We start from the raw sequence: 20055 nt of genomic DNA, 5'->3' as shown, positions 1-20055 counted from the left end.
CACTATTATTGTTTTAGTTTGACATATCACAGAGCACAAATTGAATAAACTTCTACAAGGCACGGTAGTGTATTACATTTCATATCACCTAATATTGTTATAGTCCATTGCTGGGTGATTTATGTCAGACACTCCACACCGTCCGATCGCACAGACGGCAGAGCTCATCAATAGTCATTTTGTGTCTTATAACAGAAGTTACACATTTTAAAGACTCTAGAGATCCTGCATCAGACAGGAGGGAGATTGAAAAGACTCTGAAAAGGAGAGAGTGGAAAGGTCTGGACCATAAACAGAGTGATGAAACGGACCTGTGAGTAGAACTGCTGGAGGAAGGGCTTCTTGGCTGAAGGCATCATGGTGTCGAGATGAGGCTGAAGGAACTCAAACTGCTCCGCCAGAAAAACTCTGCAGGGAAGAAAAGGCCCAAATCAGAGAGCGCTTTCTGCAGGTTCCCAGCAAAACAATCACTATATGACATTACCAGCAGGAAACTGGCTGTGCTGAAAACTAGTATGTTGGAGGAAAAAATGTGTGATGTGACTTGGATGTTTGAGGGTTACATGTCTGCTTTTATATTATTTTCAGAGGGCTTCTATTTTAAGAATGTTCAGCGACTATAAAAAGTATTCACTCCCCTGGAAGTTTTTGTTTCATTTAATCATACAGGATATATTTAGGCACTTGATCAATACAGAAAATATTCTTTCATGTCAAAGAGGGAGAAAAAAATATTAATCACAACATTTTCAGAAGTATCAAGTTGGAATGTATCACATGCAATATTTAGTCTGTGTGGATACTGCAGCGTTGTGTCCGAATATGCCTACTTCCATACTATATAGTAGGCGAAAACAGGATGTACAGAGTAGAGTAGATTCTGATGTGCGCATTCGATGGACACTTTACTATCCCATGAGACCATGGGAGAGGATTTGTGAATGGAAGTGAAGCGACTATCATGTTACAATGACAACATGGCGGATGAAGAACGTCCAATTTTCATTCATACTACCAGGGCTTGACATGAACTTTTTTGCTCACCAGCCACTGTGGATTGGAGTTTTCCAAAGTTACTGGATACTCAGCATTAAAAAAAAAAAAAAAAAAAAATGAAACATGTATATATTATATATAAGCCAAAGTGGCTAGTAGGAGTGACATCATTTACACGCCACTGCTGAAATACACCCGCATTTGGCGGGTTGGTGGGCGTTAATGTCAAGGCCTGCTTACTACACACATGCATACTATATAGAACATACTTTTTTAACAGTCATGAAGAAAGTTTCAAACCAAGTGTAGCTCCTACTATATAGTATGCGATTTCATACACAGCCTATCCCTATCAGCTTTGCACATCTGCAGACTGCAATTTCTCTTCATTCTTTTGTGCAGAACTGCTCAAGCTCAGCCGGTTTCATGAAGATCCAGATTTTTTTCTCCTTCCTCAAGTCCATCTATAAATTCTCAAGTGGATTGAGACCTGGACTCTGACTTGGCCACTCCAGGACATTTTAACATTGTTTTTTTAAGTAGATTTGGCTTTATACTTTGGCTCGCTGGTGTCTTGGAGACTCCATTTAGGTTTTCCTCTTTAGCATTTATTTAGACTCTTTGTTAGTTTACAATGTTGATTAGCACAAAAAACATTTAAAAAAAACAAAACAAGATTAAATGGTGTAAATGAAAGCATGACTCAGTCAGAGGGGGCTGAACACTTTTAGGACCCTATTTTAATGATCTAAGCGCATGGTCTAAAGCGCAGGGCGCAATTGTCCGAATCCACTTTTGCTAGTTTAACGACGGGAAAAATGGTCGGCATGCGGTCTAAAAGGGTTGTCCCTATTTTCTTAATGATTAATGGGTGTGTTTTGGGATTTACGTGCAATAAACCAATCAGAAGAGTCTCTTTTCCCATTCCCTTTAAAAGCCAGTTGCGCTCACGCCATGGTGGATTCGCTATTTACATGACGGAATTTGCAAGCGGAAAGACTGAACGCGTCTCCAGAGCGCAAATGGATCTGCTCGTGCGCGAGGTGCAAAGCACGCGAACAGACCATCTACGGGACAAGCCGGATTCCACCATGTCTTTATGTACACAATAATAATCTTTTACATTGTAATTCTTTTATTTTTAATATCTGCCATGTTTGTGTGCTGCTGTGCGTCCCTGTGTGTTTAATAAGCAAAGTGTACGCGCGTTGTGGACCCGCCTATAGGCGCACATTACTAATGCGCTCTTTAAATAACAAAAAAAATATTGCACCATTGACTTTAGACCAGGTTTCAGTTGGTCAATGTCTATTTCAGTTGCCTCAAAATAGCAACGCACCAACAATGTGCCAGAACACACCTCGTTTTCAGACCAGCACGCCCATGGGCGCACAAATGGGCGCAAATGCATTTCCTATTTAAACAACGTTGCGCAGGATGTGAAAATCATAACTGCGTCAGGCTGAAACTAGCAAAAAACACTTGCGCTGCATTGCGCCGGGTGTCTGATAGGGCCTTTGCTGTTTTATATGTGTAAGTTTAAGATGTCTCTATAGTTGGCATTTCGTGTCACATTTCATCAGACGTCGTGTACTGCACATGCCTTTGGGTTATGGTCTTTTAAAGGTCATTTCATGGACAGATAGATTACAATGGACAGTGTTTTTTTTATATATAGTACAATCCGATGAAAGATTTCTCTTGCATCCTTCAGCATAAATATGTTTTTGGAAGATATTTGTTCTGACCTCATTGAAAGGATGAATGTCATATAGTGGCCATATAATTTTGAATATATTACACTGGACAAAAGATCAATATTGCTTTCAGCTTTGAACATGGTGAAATTGGTGGCCAGGAAATTACCTCAGAATCTTTCATGTTTAGACCAAAGTGCAGAGAGTCCGGTCAGAATTCATTGATGCTGAATTGCCTGCTATTTGCTCTCCAATAATTTATATTGTTTTCTGGAAAGAAAAGTGAAAGCTGGGAATGTTTAAGTTTGGCATCGGTAAGATGTTTCAATATTCATGAAATAATTCTCTTATGCTCACCAAGGCAGCAGTTATTTGATCAAAAGCACAGTAAAATCAGTAATATTGTTAAATATTATTACAATTTACAATTTTGTTTTTGTAATATAAACTTTCAGCATCCTTACTCCAGTCTTCAGTGTCACGTGATCCTTCAGAAATCATTCTAACATGCTGATTTGCTACATAAGTAACATTTATAATTATTATCATTGTTGAAAACAATTGTGCTGCCTAATATTTTTTTATGGAAACCAGTAACTGTTTTTATAAATATTGTAAATAGCAATGTCTTTACTATCACTTTTGATCAATTGAATACATCCTGGCTGAATAGAAGTATTAATTTCTTTAAAAAAAAATCTTACTGGGAACAGTGTATGTTTTTTTCCCCACCCACACATATATTAGTAAACGTTGAATGCTCTTCTAAATCTGTAAGCGATGCATGCAGACTGGATTTGATCTCTTTTTAATTCTACAGGGAGATGTCTACACTTGTATCAAATCAAGTTGTATGATTCATTCATGTAGAATGTAATACACACATCCGCAAAGGCAGCACTTCAGCGGTAATAACATATGGCCTGAACTGGTTAGTGTAAGGATATTGGGAAATAAGGCTTTGAATATTAATGATGCAATGGCAAAGATCAAATTGCATTGCACTGTTGTGATATCTCAAACCAATTTTCATGTTTTGTGAGATGATTCCTCAGGTTCATGCGAGCTGTTTTCACATCACCTAAAGAACAGATTGTTTTGGGGTTTTTTTTGTTGGCCTGCTCTGAATTTTGTGCAATTTTTTATTAAAAGGATAGGTCTCCTGAAAATGAAAATCCTGTCACCATTTACTCTTGTTGTTCCACAACCACTTTATTTTCTTCACTCCGTCAATCACAAAAGGAGATGCTCACAAAAGGAGTCAGGATGTTCACATTGGTCTTTTCCATAGTGAACATTAATCCATTTCTGTGATTATAGTTTTATTATAGTTGTATTCCTATTTTGAATTAGCTTTTATTTTTATATTTTTAGTTTTCATATCCATTTGTTGAATTGTTAGTCATTTTAGTATGTGCTTTTGTCATTTTATTATTTTTATTATTATTTTAATATTTTAATTTTAATTTTTTTATTTCAGTGTTAGGTAAGCTGTGTCCGAAACCCATTTTCTATCTCCTATATAGTGCTCTAAATCGGGGAAACAACTTCATTTCCTTACGTTCGCGCACTCCTTTATACCCACAATGCACTCTGATTTCAAGAGTACATCCTATGTACACTCACTGAAGCACTATTTCCCATAATCCAATGCAAGCTGCAAGAGAGAGCAAGCGAGATTGAACGAGAGATGAAGTTTGCAGCTTTTTTATTCCTGCTTTATTTCACACTGGTTGTAATTCTTTCCTTTTTTTATCATTATTAATCATAATTATAGTGGACTGCCATGCACTAGGAATTAGTGAACGAGTGAGTGATTACAGACACAGCTCAGGTTTTTAGTTAATATGTATTTATTTCCAGTTAATAATTGTAGTGCTTTAACATTTCAGTTTATGGCAACATTTCTACATTTCTAATTAATATTTAATAATTATTATTATAAACATATAATTAATATTAATATTTTATTGTATTTCATCTTTATTTCAATTAACAGAAATGTTTTTGATAGTTTTAGTTAATAATAACCCTGAATCAAGGAAGAAAATACAGGTTTGCAATGACAGGAGGAGAATAAATGACTGAACTTTCATTTTTGAGTGAAATATTCTTTAGAGCAGACTTTTAAATGAAGTGATTACAGTTTGATTATATGGTATTTGTGTTAATGTGACATCTAAATGGGATTTCAGTTAAAGTAAATGTGAGTAAATACACAGCATGGTTTGTTAATTTGGGGTTTTAATGGCTTTCATCCTGTTATGTCATGGTTTTCTTTGGTGAGTGTGTGAGGCCTGTGCCATTTGCTGCAAAGCACTCTTGAAAATGGTTATTAAGGACTGTAAGGACGCTTCACCTTACAACCCCCTCTTGCAGGTACAGGATGATGGGAAAGCAGAAGCGTGTGCAATCCTGATATACATATGAGCAAAGCATTAGCATGTGGTGGCAATAGCAATATTTGTTTTTGTTGTTTTATACTGTGTTTGGTCTCATTTGACAGCTCATTTACTCATTACTTTTATTGTAACTCTAAACCTCTAAAGTAGTTATCCACTTTCTGGTAATGAAAAGCGACTATGACTTACTTAATGGTGCACAATAGTGTTAGAAGAAAAAAATTTTTTTCTGTGTGTCCAGTAAGTAGTATTTCAAAGGAAAGCTTTTTCCATTAAACAAGACATTTTTCAGGATAATTGGTTGAAAAACCCCACTTCTAACACTACATGTGCACATTTCTGAATCTGAAATCAAAGCATTCAAAGCGAATTATTAAACCTCTGTTCATTTTGTTTGTTAAATAAATAAATACAGGCAGTATTTTACTTCTTTTGAGGAATAATTTCAGTCCTATTAGTTTCATTCGTGCAGTCTAGGGCCCTGTTTACACCTGGTATTAATCAATCGGATCACGTAGACGAGGAAGACACATTCCTGTTTACACCTGGTGTTTTAATCCGTCTCTTTTGCCCACTTTTCAACCACTTCTGTCCTGATTTCTTCGAGGGGGAGGGCATAGTGCGATATACATATGAACGCGCCCGGAGACGATGGAAAAACACACGGAGAGCATCAACTTTAGTTTCTTCTCTGACGGCCGCCAGACCACGCCGAACGCTGTGAGTGTGTGTTAGAAATCAGGAATAGAGAGAGAACTTTGTGCTTGGTATGATTTTTGTCTTCAACCCTAACTTGGGTCTCCAGGCGACAACGTTTAAATCCCGTCTAGCTAGCGCACTTCCCATAATGCTTACGCATTAGGTCAGTAGGCGGGGAGTAGACGGTCTTTCGCGGCTGTTTGAACACATTCGACCACGAGCATTTACACTACGAAAGCAATCCGGTCGAATGCGTTTTTGACTACCTCTGGAAGTGGTCGAAAGTGGACAAGCTCAAAACGTATTGGACCCCATTTACACCTGTATTTAAGTCGTCCACTTGTGACCCAATCGACCAAAACTCATCTTAATACCAGGTGTAAACGGCCATTTTTAGATCTGTAGATAGTTTGCTTTGTTCCAAAACAGGGACTTAATTTGTTACAATGTTGCATTTTCTTCTTGGTTCAGTTCACTTTCACAAGGCAACATTTCAAAGCGTACCAAAATGTGTTTATGTAAGTCACACGTGAGTAAAGATGTCCTCTTATTGGTCAAATATATGAATTATATTATGAATGTATTGATACCGCTTGGTCCGTTGGGTCGGATTGCTTTCTCACCTCAACCGAACCGCAAGTTTGTTTTAAAACGGCCTAAATGTTTGTTGTTGTTCCTGCAGGAGGCTGGAGGGGAGAGCGCAGGTCCTCATGTTTCTCCTGAGGAAAGGAAGGAGAAGGTTCCCAGTCCTCATCTCAGTCAGCTGGTGATCCTGACGGCCAGTGATACGCTCTATGGTTTGGCTGAGAGAGTCGTCGCCACTGAATCACTGTAAGCTACTATAAACCGAGTTACTATAGTTCCACGTAATATGAAAGTTGTTTTATTATTTTATTTACTCACCCTTGTTTTCGTTACAAATATGTGCAGTTGTGGCCAACAGTTAAAAAATTGACATCTTCACCAAATATTATTAAAAATGTCTTTAAAAAGATTTTGTAAGCATGTTGCGTAGCTGTTTTGATTGTGATAATGCAATGAAACAGGGCAAATTGTGTGGACATAATTTTTGGCCAGGCTGTCATACAAATAAATAATGAACACCTGCCAAAACGAGAGAACTAACGAAATATTAATAACTGATTATGTTGTAGTCAGTGTAGGCTTTTTCCTGTGAGGTTTTTTTTTTTTCTATGCATTTTTTAATTAGTAAAATAAAACCTGTAGTTATAGTTTGCCTTAATTTGAATAATTTGGTCAGATAACTACCTTAACCAGGTCTAGTGTTTTGTTCTTCTCTAATATTTTAAATATTTTCCTCATTTGTTGATGGTTTAATTGAACTTGTAGGGTCATTAAAAACAAATATCCCTTCCGGACATCACTTTTGGCCACTGCTATATGTATACACACATCATTTATTTATAATAATTAATTCATTATATGTTATTTTACTAATTAAGATTTGAATGTTTTTGAAATAAGTTTATTTTACTGCATTAGCGAACCAATTTCTTAAAATCTTTAATGAAAATAATTTCTTTAAAAATACATTTCTGCGGAGTGCATTTAAAAAGAGAAACCAGCCATACGGTAACAGCTTCATATATCCAGCTGTATGTGTGATTTCTCTGTAGCAGAAACACACAAATTTACATAAAAAATCAAGCTCATTGTTGCTAGGTGTTGAATGTCTAACCTCAGCAGCCTCCTTTCAACCAAGCCTGTCTAACCAATCAGTCATATCACTGTGGTTGTTATCTAATCAGCGAACCCCATTAAGCCTTGCTCTCCCTGCGGATGAGTCTACAGGAGTGGGCTGAACCAGCTTTGGCAACAGAAAGGGGAGTTCATTTCATTAAGTGATGTGACACCGCAGGGGTTGATGAGAGCTACCTGAATCTCCTCCATTATTCCAGAGAGCAAGTCGTCAGGCCTTCAAACCACGTTTTATCTTCCAGTCCTCCTATTCTGACCTTTTTCCCGTTCGACTGATTGTTCAGCAAGACGTTAAGCCTTCATGAAACTGCAGGGAATACTCCCTTGCAAATTCACAGAGAGAGTTTGATCCTCCATATATAGTTGCTTTAGATGCATCCAGATGGCGTTCGATTCATGCCAAGCGTTGTGCTGGAGAACATTTTCAAAGTCTTAGACTTAAGATGGATCAGAAGATCCAGAGGCTAAGCCTGGAAAAAGTTCTTCTTGGGAAGGAATGGCTGTCTGCTTCCTCCTGATGCACAAAAACGCAACCACATTGAGTCAACAAAGCGGTGAAGATCTGGGCTCTCCTTGTGGAGCATGTTCATGCTCAGAATGCACTACACTCAAAAACACCTCGTTTTGAGAAGGTTAGTGGCAGTGCAACCTCTTATTTGCGCCCCATCCTGCTTAATGGAATAATAAATGAGGGTTTCAGAGTCTGAGCAGAGAGCAGGCGTGAGGGTGTGAAAGATAAGCGACAAAACAGGGTGATGTATTTATACAAGCGTAACCATACGGATCTTCGATTATACCCTATTCCATCGACACCACAAGTATGGTCAGACGAGACCTTTTTTCTCATTCCAAATCAAATATTCTCATTATTAAATGTATAACAATGGGACAAAAACAAGCAACCACTTACTCGATTAAAAATCAAGCTCTGGTTCTTTGGCCTTTTACCTTCCACATAAATGCTACATATTCAGATGTCATCTGTTTCCACTCTGACCATGATGCACTTGATTCACTGATTACCTGCACATTTATTTAGCCTTTTCTAGTTAGTGATAAGGTTTTTTATTGTTGTTGTGGACAGTAGTTGAGATTTGACACTTTTCAGTCAATAGTGTCTCTGTACTATAGTGTCTATATATATATATTTACGACCAGAGACACTATTGACAAAAAACAAAAAATATTTTATATATATATATTATATATATATGAAGAGTTCAGATGCAAAAGCCTCTAAGTGCCATCTGAAATTTTCTTCTAGAATGATAATTTTTATAAAGCTTGTATATTTAAGTTCAGTAATTTCACTTAAAGGTATAGCAGAGGATTTTCTTTTTCCGGGTGGGTAGCCTATACTATTGGTCCTCCTAATTGTCAATCATTCTGGTGATATGTTAACGTAAGGCCGTCGTACGTGCTCGTCCTTTCTGCACATGCGCACTTTCAGGTGTATATGTGTGGTGAGCTACGGTTTCAGCCATTCATTGAAGCTTGCCGTTCTCACCGGGTTTTTTCAAAATGTCTGAGGGTCGCAAGAGAAAAAGTGTCTACGAATTGTATGACAAGAAGAGAAAGGCCTCTGAAGAAAGAAACAAGACCAGTGTTTTTGGGAGAATATTTCACAGACTGGCGTGCGCTAAAAGCACAGGTTGGGCTTCCCACTGATGCCTCAGTCGCAAAGTTTCTACTCGACATGTAAAGTTTGGCATGCTATTTGGAGAAATCCATTTAAAATCACTGCTAGTAAAAGTTAATGTAAGCTATGATTAGCGATGCTAGCGTTTAATAGGCGTTCCCTCTCGGGAGTGTTGCGCATGTGCATTTTTTCAAAAAGTGGAGAGGGCGGTTCTTTTCTAAAATTCGGGAAAATCCTCCACTATACCTTTAAATGACAATGAAAATGACCTATTAATTGTCATTTAAGTTAAATTACTGAACTTAAATATACAAGCTTTATAAAAATTATCATTCTAGAAGAAAATTTCAGATGGCACTTAGAGGCTTTTGCATCTGAGCTCTTCATATATTTATATATATAAAAAAAATATATATTTTTTTGTCAATAGTGTCTCTGGTCGTAAATATATATAGACACTATACTACAGAGACACTATTGACTGAAAAAAATTATATATATATATAGCCTATATATATTAGTTTGTAAAGTTAGTACATTAATTTTGCAAGGCATGTTAAATTGACCAAAATTGACATTATAACATTGTAAATAGTGGTCGACCGATATTGGTTTTTTGATGGCCGATGCCGATATCTTAGAGAACAGGATGGCCGATATTTTTATTATATACTTTATATTTATTTTAATCAATATTTTATACATTTTAAATAAATTAGAAAACAAATCTTTAAAATAATCATGCTTATACTTTAGATGGCAACTTTTTGAATCTGCAATCCTATTACAGTATTTTTCACAAATAAAGTAATTGTTTAAAAATATATTAATATGTGAATAAAAAGGAAGTAAACACCGTAACATTGCACTCAGTAATCTGGTAATATTGTGCGCACTGGTAATCATATTCTTTCAAATAAAGACAAGCTAACGCTAATATTACATACAGCACACAGTGAAAACGATTGCGTCTCCTGTGAAGCTGATCTTCTGTCCGCATTCACTCACTTCGCACGGACCGACCGTCACTCGCAGTCACACGTTTATGCAGGCTACAGACGCACACTTCACAAGATATCACTGCTGGATTCCATTAAATCTGCAAGGTTTGTGAAATTAAATGTTTATTAGATATTCAGAGATTTGTTTAAATGATGTAGATGTGCATTTGCTGAATGTTGACAGTAAATGAGAAAGTATTTTAGCCTAATTGTTTGCCTTTTCTGTAACAAATAATATAAAAGCAACATTTTACTTTTTCGTTTACCATTTACTTTCTTTGTTTACCAGTTCTGTCTAACAAAGTATTAGATATGACTGACAGAGATCGTAAACTAATGAAGACGGAGAATGTGAGTGAGCGCTGTGTGATCAGGCGCTGCCGTTCTCTTCTCAGGCGCTGGTGTTCTCAGGGCCGCCCGTCAAAATAAAAGTCCCGCTTCCAACACATCGGCCAATCAGAAAAACGTATCGGGCGATGCCGATATTTTAAAAGTGCCAAATATCGGCCGATATATCGGTCGACCACTAATTGTAAATGTCATTTCTATTCATCAGAGAATCCTGACAAAAAAAATGGTTATTAAGGCTTCCATAAAAATATTAAAAAGCACAACTGTTTACAACATTGATAATAATAATAATAATAATAATAAATGTTTCTTGAGCAGCAAATCAGCATATTAGAATAATTTCTGAAGGATCATGAGACCCTGAAGACTGGAATAGGAATAAGCTTTGCCACCACTGGAATAAATTAAATTTCAAATTTTGGCATTAGTGAATTGTTTTACTCTATTTTGTTTTATTTGATTAAATAAATGCAGCCTTAGTGAACATAAGAGACTTTTTTCATAAAGATTAGAAATATTTCACCAACTCTAAACTTTTAAACGATAATACACTGAAAATCTACATTTTTGGCAGATATTTTAAGTTTCTAAAAGGAAATATATTTGTCATTAAATGTTTTCTCCAAAAAAAGGTAACAACCTTATTCTGCATAACAATATTCAGTACCTCACAGAAAACCGAATTCTTCAACATATAGCTTTTCATATTCTGCTTTCACATCAATTCTAGTGTTCATTAGGTGTTATATGCAAATATTTGGACTCTTATTGCTCATTGAACTCTTATCTCTGTATGTGGGCTGTCATTAGCATAAATTACCTGGCGGTGTTTGGTGAGCAGTGACTCTTTATGAAGGTCCCGGTTGTACACAGCCATTGGCAGCGTTAGGAATCAGTGATTTCTAATTACCTCTTCTCTCAGTTAATTCTTTGCCTGCAGAATTTTGTTTTGATTCCTGGATACAGTTGATTTGCTCTGACAACATATATTCATTTTATGACTGTGTGAGCCATCTTGTTAATTCAGCAGTTCGAAAATTATGCTAACAAATGGTAATTTCCGATCTCATTACATTGCCTATAAAAAGTATCCACCCCATGGATTTTTTTAGTTTTTTAGTTTTAAAGCACTGAATCACAGTGAACTTAATTTGACTTTCACACCAATTAACACAAAAACACTCTCTAATGTCAGATATCGACAGTTATACAATTACACATTTTACCAATGGATTGTTTTAGTTTTGAATGGTTGTTTGTTTTCTTTTGAAATGACACACTTGCCTTAGGTGAAGTTTTTTTGTAATATTTTTGTTGTTATGTATCTCTCTTTAATGTGTTTAATGCTTTAGATATGAACAAAGACAAATTTCAACGGCGGTGCGTAGCCAGTGTTATTTAATTGATTGTAGAAATCTACATAAATACTGACTAGATGGGGAGAAAACTTACTTTGGGTTTAATAACTATTAAATGAAATTAAAATAATCATTTTGACTGAACTTATTTTTTTATTTTTTTAATATATATCAGTGTCAAATAATCTGAGGTTCAATGTTGTGATTTTAAAAAAGGCAGTGAATTATTTTTATAGTAACTGTAGCTCTTAATATAGAAGGCTTTATATTTAGCTCTCATGTCTGTAGGTCTTGTCTGAAAAAAAAAATGAAAGCAGGAAAATGTAAGCTTGAAAAATGTAAGCATTGAACTTCCTAGTCACATCATACCTTTTTTTTTTACCACTGTAACTAGTTTTCAGCACAGCCAGTTCCCTGCGGGTAATGTCATATAGTGATTGTTTTGCTGGGAACCTGCAGAAAGCGCTCTCTGATTTGGGCCTTTTCTTCCCTGCAGAGTTTTTCTGGCGGAGCAGTTTGAGTTCCTTCAGCCTCATCTCGACACCATGATGCCTTCAGCCAAGAAGCCCTTCCTCCAGCAGTTCTACTCACAGGTCCGTTTCATCACTCTGTTTATGGCCCTGACCTTTCCACTCTCTCCTTTTCAGTCTTTTCAATCTCCCTCCTGTCTGATGCAGGATCTCTAGAGTCTTTAAAATGTGTAACTTCTGTTATAAGACACAAAATGACTATTGATGAGCTCTGCTGTCTGTGCGATCGGACGGTGTGGAGTGTCTGACATAAATCACCCAGCAATGGACTATAACAATATTAGGTGATATGAAGTGTAATACACTACAGTCCCTTGTTAACCTTTAAAACAACTGATACACTATTTTTTTTTTTTTTTTTTTTTCACATCTTGCTGGATAAGCATTTTACCAGTATTTTATTTCATTTTTTGTTATTCTTTATTCTTCTAAATATATGCATATTTAATTTAAATGTACATTTTGTATCTTTACATCCACATATGATTTAGTTTTCTTAATTTACATGCACTGTAAAAAAGTACATGATTAATAAGTCATGACAACGTTTACTTTAACTCATCAAAATAAATTAATTTCAGCTTCATTTTTAAGTTATGCAAGTTTCAACCAGGCAAGATTTTATTTTTATTTTTTATGAGTTGAAATGACTTAATTTAAAGCAGTAACTGAACTTCATTTTTTGAGTTGAATTGGGGTAAATTGATTCCCATTTTAGAGCATATATGTCCTTTTTATGAATATCCTTATTATTCATTGCTTAGAACTGAAAATATCATTAAGAAGTAAAGCTGTACAATAGAACATTTTTGGATTCTAGGGTTTATTTATCACTAAATACTTTTGTTATGAGTACATAGCAAATCATGTACAGCAACTACTTAATGACTTTGGATCTTGGATATTTGACTAATACTAAACTGTTTTCCACACTTTGCCTGATGGTTATGTATAGGTGCTCTTTATTTTGACCTTTTCTGTGCTCTTTTCTCTATAGACTGTATCTACAGCCAGCGAGCTCCGCAAACCCATTTACTGGATTGTGGCGGCCAAAGCCATAGATTACGAACAGATGCTGTTACTGATGGCTGGAGTGAAATGGGACATTAAAGAGATAATGTCACAGCACAACATCTATGTGGATGTCCTTTTAAAGGTAATGTGTTTTTGAGGTCGTGCAATGGGTTTTATGTGCGAGAATAACGTGTGGCCTCCCTCCTCTCTGTTCATTTTCACACTAGAGGAGAACACACTTAGACGTGCATCAGTAAAGATCAGCCAACCGTTTCTCCACTCATATTCTTGGCTTCCTTAGTCAATTACAGCACGGTTTGTTTAGTTTTAAGGAAACTGTCATGCCACAGTGGCAGAGCCTTGCTGACATGTCCTATCCACTCATCTGCTGTACTCACCTGACAGGACACTCGATGATCGAAATATGTGGTGTCAGAATGTGTGTTTCAGAAGGTTATCCAGAGGTCTAAAGTTGAGGTTGACATGCTGCGTTTAACTGAGAGAGACAGGCGACGACTCAAACACTGTACAAACACTCACTCAAGTGACGGATGTGATTATGGGTTGACTTTACTGATGAGGTGAGGGAATATCAGCTCCTGGGTGCTACAGTCTGGAATTATTTATCTGCAATTTACATTACATACTTTCATGTACTTCATAAGAGGAACATTATTTCTAAAAGTAACAGATTACATTATTGCATTACTCGTTATACTCATAATAAAATTATTAGTTATATTGATACTATTCATGGAAAGTAATGTGTGGTATCAATAATAGATATTGCATTGCTTCAGTTATTCAATGCATTATGATGTTAATTTAATATTTTATTTAATTTTATATTTTAATTATTATGAATTATACAAAATTACACACACATACACACTACTGTTCAAAATATTTGGGGTCAGTAAGAGTTTTTTGAGCAGCAAATCAGCATTATGTAATGATGCTGAAAATTCAGCTTTGACTTCACAGGAATGAATTACATTTTAAAATATATTTAAACAGACAAGTTATTTTAAAGTGTAATATTTCACAATATTAATGTTCTTACCAGTTTTTGATCAAATAAATGTAGTGAGCATAAGAGACTCAAAAACAAATCTTATCAGATAAATCTAATTTATATACGGTATATATATCCATCCATCCATCCATCATCTTCTGCTTATCTGGGGCCGGGTCACGGGGTAAGCAGAGACGCCCAGACTTCCCTCTCCGTAGACACTTCCTCCAGCTCTTCCGGGGGAAATACAGAGGCGTTCCAATGGCCAGCCGGGAGACATAGTCCCTCCAGCGTGTCCTAGGTCTTCCCTGCGGTCTCCTCCCGGTGGGACTTGTCCGGAACACCTCCCTGGGAAGGCGTCAAGGAGGCATCCGGAACAGATGCCCGAGCCACCTCAGCTGGCTCCTCTCGATGATGAGGAGCAGTGACTCTACTCTGAGTGACCAAGCTCCTCACCCTATCTCTAAGGGAGCGCCCAGCCACCCTGCAGAGAAAGCTCATTTTGGCCACCTGTATCCAGGATCTTATCCTTTCGGTCATGACCCATAGCTCATGACCATAGGTAAGAGTAGGAACGTAGATCGACAAGTAAATCAAGAACTTTGCCATGCAGCTCAACTCCTCCTTCACCACGACAGACCGATACATTGACCCCGTTACTGCAGAAGCTGCACTGATCCTTCTGTCAATCTCCCGTTCCATCCTTCCCTCACTCGTGAACAAGACCCCAAGATACTTGAACTCCTCCACTTTAGGCAGGAACTCTCCACCAACCTGATGCGGACAAGCCACCCTTTTCCGACTGAGAACCATGACCTCAGACTTGGAGGTGCTGATTCTCATCCCAGCCGCTTCACACTCGGCTACAAACCGTCCCAGTGCACGCTGAAGGTCCTGGTCTGATGAGGCCAGCACGACAACATCATCCGCAAAAAGCAGAGATGAAATCGTGTGGTCCCCAAACCTGACACCCTCCGGCCCCTGGCTGCGCCTAGAAATTCTGTCCATAAAAATTATGAACAGAACTGGTAACAAAGGGCAGCCTTGCCGGAGTCCAACATGCACTGGGAACAAGTCTGACTTACTGCCGGCAATGCGAACCAAGCTCCTGCTCCGGTCGTACAGGGACCGGACAGCCCTTATTCCCAGAGCACCCTCCACAGGACGCCGTGAGGGACACAGTCGAATGCCTTCTCCAAATCCACAAAGCACATGTGGATTGGTTGGGCAAACTCCCATTAACCCTCCAGCTCCTCCCCCGCCATCGGATCCAACTCACCACCAGGTGGTGATCAGTTGACAGCTCTGTCCCTCTCTTCACCCGAGTGGCCAAGACATACAGCCTGAGGTCGGATGAAACGACCACAAAGTCGATCATCGACCTCCGGCCTAAGGTGTCCTGGTGCCACGTGCACTGATGGACACCCTTATGCTTGAACATGGTGTTCGTCATGGACAAGCTGTGACTAGCACAGAAGTCCAATAACAGAAACCGCTCGGGTTCAGATCAGGGGGCCGTTCCTCCCAATAACGCCCCCTCCAGGTGTCACTGTCGCTGCCCACGTGAGTGTTGAAGTCCCCCGGTAGAACCAGAGCACTTTCCAGCACCCCTCCCCAAGACTCCAAGAGGGCCGGCTACTCTGCACTGCCATTCGGCCCGTAGGCACACACAACAGTGAGAGACCTATCCCCGACCCGAAGCAACAGGGATGCGACTCTCTCGTTCACTGGGGTAAACTCCAACACATGGCAGCTAAGCTGGGGGGCTATAAGCAAACCCACACCAGCCCGCCGCCTCTCACCATGGGCAACTCCAGAGTGGGAGAGAGTCCAGCCTCTCTCAAGGAGTGTGGTTCCAGAGCCCAATACGGTGTGTGTATATATATATATATATATATATATATATATATATATATATATATATATATATATAAACTGTGTATGTGTGTGTTTATGTGTATTTGAAGTGGATCAAAACCTTTCATCAAAGTTATACATGAATTTTTAACAATACCCGTTCTTGTCTTAGGGACAACTTTGATGAACTTTTTTGATCCACTTCAAATGTTGACTACTGTGTGTGTGTGTGTGTGTGTGTGTGTGTGTGTGTGTGTGTGTGTGTGTGTGTGTGTGTGTGTGTGTGTGTGTGTGTGTGTGTGTGTGTGTGTGTGTGTGTGTGTGTGTGTGTGTGTGTGTGTGTGTGTGTGTGTGTGTGTGTGTGTGTGTGTGTGTGTGTGTGTGTAAACACACACATACACACTGTATATGTATGTATGTATGGCTATTTTGCCAACTTTGTTATTATCAGTATTTGATTTCTGAATGAATGTCATTGCTGTCACAGCAGATAAATTCTCATCAATTGAAATCAAGTCTAAGTGTGCAGTCATGTGCGGTGGACCTCATGTTGTTGAACTCATGCCCACTCACACAGCTGCATGTTTAAAGTGAGATAATTCAGGTTAAGTGCTGCTCCTCTGGGTGCTGCTGTGGAGAGGATCTGAACTTCTGAAGGAAAGCCCAGTACGGCTGTCACTGTCGCCATTTCACATGCAGCACATTACCAATGCATGGAAATGATGCGTCTATGTTAATATACTGGCCCTATTGTGACTTCTACTGAAGCAAGCAAACAAGTTGAAGCCAACAACGAGCAGGCTTGATTGATATGTTTACCCTAAGGTTGCTAGTTAGCTTTCTTCATGCAGATTTTCTCTATGCCTAATGACTCTGCCTCATGAATTCCTCTAGATTGAAAGATCACGGCTATCAATTATTTGTCAGGATCTAAATTATTTAAATGGTCAGGCTTTGGGAGTCACACTCAGAATTTGAAGGGCAAGTTTATAGAGTGGAAAAGTTATCTCATGTCTCAGTTAAGGATCATTGGACTGAGTGTGTCTCATTCCTTTGCATGTCCACATCTCTTCTTTAACCTCTGCTCATTAGCCCATATGAATTTTGCATTGGGTTTGGAGCGTTTTGAATGGCTGACGCATATATAAAGAGACAGAAAAAAAAAAGCTCAGAGCAGATGGGGTTTCACAATTGAATTATCTCTTTGGCTTATTTGCTGAGGAAGCTCGCTGAATTCCGAAATATGCATAATCATGTGGATTTACATAAGTTCCTGATCCGAGCTGCAAAGTGTTAGTGGGGAATGTAATGGAGCTTGGCTGCAAATGAAGAAAGGAGGCTCACCTTTGTGCGCCCGCTGAGTGAAGCGCTGTGCCCGTTTCTCTCGGTGCCATCGTTGTAGCCCTGCGCCAAGTCTGTTTGTTTGAAGCCAATTTGTCTGGGTTTGCCAAGATTACTGAATTAATCATGTATCTGCAGAAATACTGCAGTGACTCACGTTGACTCTTGCTTTATTTAAAATAACCATGAAAATGAAGTCCAGGTGCCCGGGCACATAAAGGACAATTTGCTTATATATATAAATAAATGGTATAATTACTTGCCTGCATTATAGAGCAAAAATACACTGTTATTTGTCTCTAACTGCCATGTACTGTGTGAACCGATTCTTATTTCTCTTGGGTAACAGTAAGCGGTTACTTTTTCTACTTAAAGGGATAGTTCAACCAATAATGACAATTCTGTCATCATTTACATGCCGTTCTCAACCTGTATGACTTCTGTGGAATTCAAAAGAAGATATGTTTTTCTCCATACAATGAAAGTCAAAGAGTACATTGAACCCTTTAGACTTTAATTGTATGGACAAAAAAAATGTAATTCTTCTTTTTATGCGTGTTCCTCTAAATAAAGAAAGATATTCAGTTTTGGAATGACAAAGAATTCTATTTTGCAGAATGTTGGAGAATAATGTAGAATATTCCTGCTTCATATTTTTTTATAAACCAGAAAATGTTTTCAGAATATTTGAAGGACACAAAAAAAAACATTTCTCAATCTACAGCTTAACACAATTTACCCTCAAGTATATGACAATTACCAGTTTTTATAATAATTTACTTGATTTTTATAAATAGACAATTTATGTATGAGACTCGTTTTTACACCTGGATGCTTTTTTCTGTGAAAAAAAATAAATAAAAATAACAATAATGCTTAAAACAAACCAAAAAAATTAAAATAAATAAAGAAGCCTTTTTAAACAAAAGTCACTTCTCTAATGTGATCTCTTAATCACAATAATCTGTATATGATAGGCCCTTTTTAACTATATGGTCATGTGACAAAAGCGATGCTGTTTGCTTAGGCCGGCTACACACTGGCTGCGTGGCGTGTCCGTTTTTATTTCGGCTCCCATGTTAGCAGGTTAGAGCTTGCGCGCGGAAAACGCGTGTATGCTAGAAATAGAACCGACGCCTATTTTTCACGCGACACGCAAGCGTGTTGGAAGCGTTTCCAGGCAACATAGAATAGGAAAAGATGTTTATATGTCATTTTGACACGAATACATATTAATAAATTAAAGCTGCAAGCAGCATTTATCGGGGTTCAAGCAATTAAGGCCTTTAAGGCCTTAAAGCAAAAAAGCATCAAAAGCTATTAAGTTTTATTTAGCATGCATGTAACCACTGACATAATATATGGAAAAGACAATTTACAGCCAATACAGGCAGTTTACCATAGGGCATATATGGTTTTAAAGCGTTTTGACAGTTATAGCACCTTTTTGCCTGAGTCTTCTTACAGTCTTGCCTGATCTCTACCACTTTTATTAGTAGTATTCAAAGTGTGCCCATATATATGTGTCAAATTTGTTGTAAATATGTAATTTTGATAAGGAGTTTAAACAATTATATTCAGTGGCATAACGAGCCAACACCGGACCCTTAAGTAGGATTATCAAGGCGGGCCCCTTGATGACGCAATTGATGACATTGATGACGCAATGTCCGCGATCTACCATGATCATACACAGCATATAAGAGATGAGATGACTAACAAAATCAGGAGTAGCCTACGCTACGCTAAAAAACAACAAAAAAACACTGGTGACAGCGCACCATAACACATTATTAGGCCTAGGTCCAAATACATAAAAAAGATGCTCTCTTACATTATAAGCGGGATTTTCCGGGCTTTCTTACAGATGGTGGACAACCAGAATGCCTATTACCGCCGCGCCAGCTGCCGCGGCGAAATCACCGCGGCAAAAATAAACCAGCCGCATTTCAAAGTCGTTCCCGAAATGACCGCCAGGTGGCGCAAAGGGACATTGTGCAAAACAGCAGCAATTGCCGTATTTTAAAATGTAAGTGGGTTAAATATAAAACCCTAAGCCTAATAGGCATATTGTTCATATATATAAATAGGCCTATTAGGCTACAACAGAATAGAACCAAAGATAGAATCAATTTTAGAACTGAAAAAATAGAATCAAAAGTTGAAAATAGAGACAATATTAGGAGCAATGACGCTGAATATTTTTACTATTCTATTGAGGAATTAGATAAATGAAGAGCTCTCGTGAGCGATACAATTGCATAGTAATTTATAGTAATTTCAAAAAGCAGTCCTTAAAAAAAAATACATGGAGTAGTGTGGCATAATTTTTGAGAGATTACGCGGAACGCGTTTTAGTTAAGATCCTGGTTTCAATGCCCTTATATAGGCTAGGCTACTGCTTAAAAAAATGTCACAACGCGTTTTGAGATTGTT

At 37.9% G+C, this 20055-nt stretch overlaps 1 protein-coding gene across 2 annotated transcripts in view; it reads left to right on the top strand.

The window, feature by feature from the left end:
• The window catches only part of vps50 (VPS50 subunit of EARP/GARPII complex), a 144016-nt gene that overhangs the window by 106029 nt on the left and 17932 nt on the right, over nucleotides 1–20055 (top strand). For both annotated transcript variants that reach the window (XM_082187047.1, XM_082187046.1), the window contains 3 exons: nucleotides 6477–6625; nucleotides 12359–12455; nucleotides 13390–13548. In XM_082187047.1, coding sequence (XP_082043173.1) covers nucleotides 6477–6625; nucleotides 12359–12455; nucleotides 13390–13548 — 405 coding nt within the window. The remainder of the gene's footprint in view (nucleotides 1–6476; nucleotides 6626–12358; nucleotides 12456–13389; nucleotides 13549–20055) is intronic.

Source organism: Leuciscus leuciscus (genome assembly GCF_965113295.1).
Source record: "Leuciscus leuciscus genome assembly, chromosome: 12".
NCBI lineage: Eukaryota > Metazoa > Chordata > Actinopteri > Cypriniformes > Leuciscidae > Leuciscus > Leuciscus leuciscus.
This window is presented reverse-complemented; position numbering and strand designations above follow the sequence as displayed.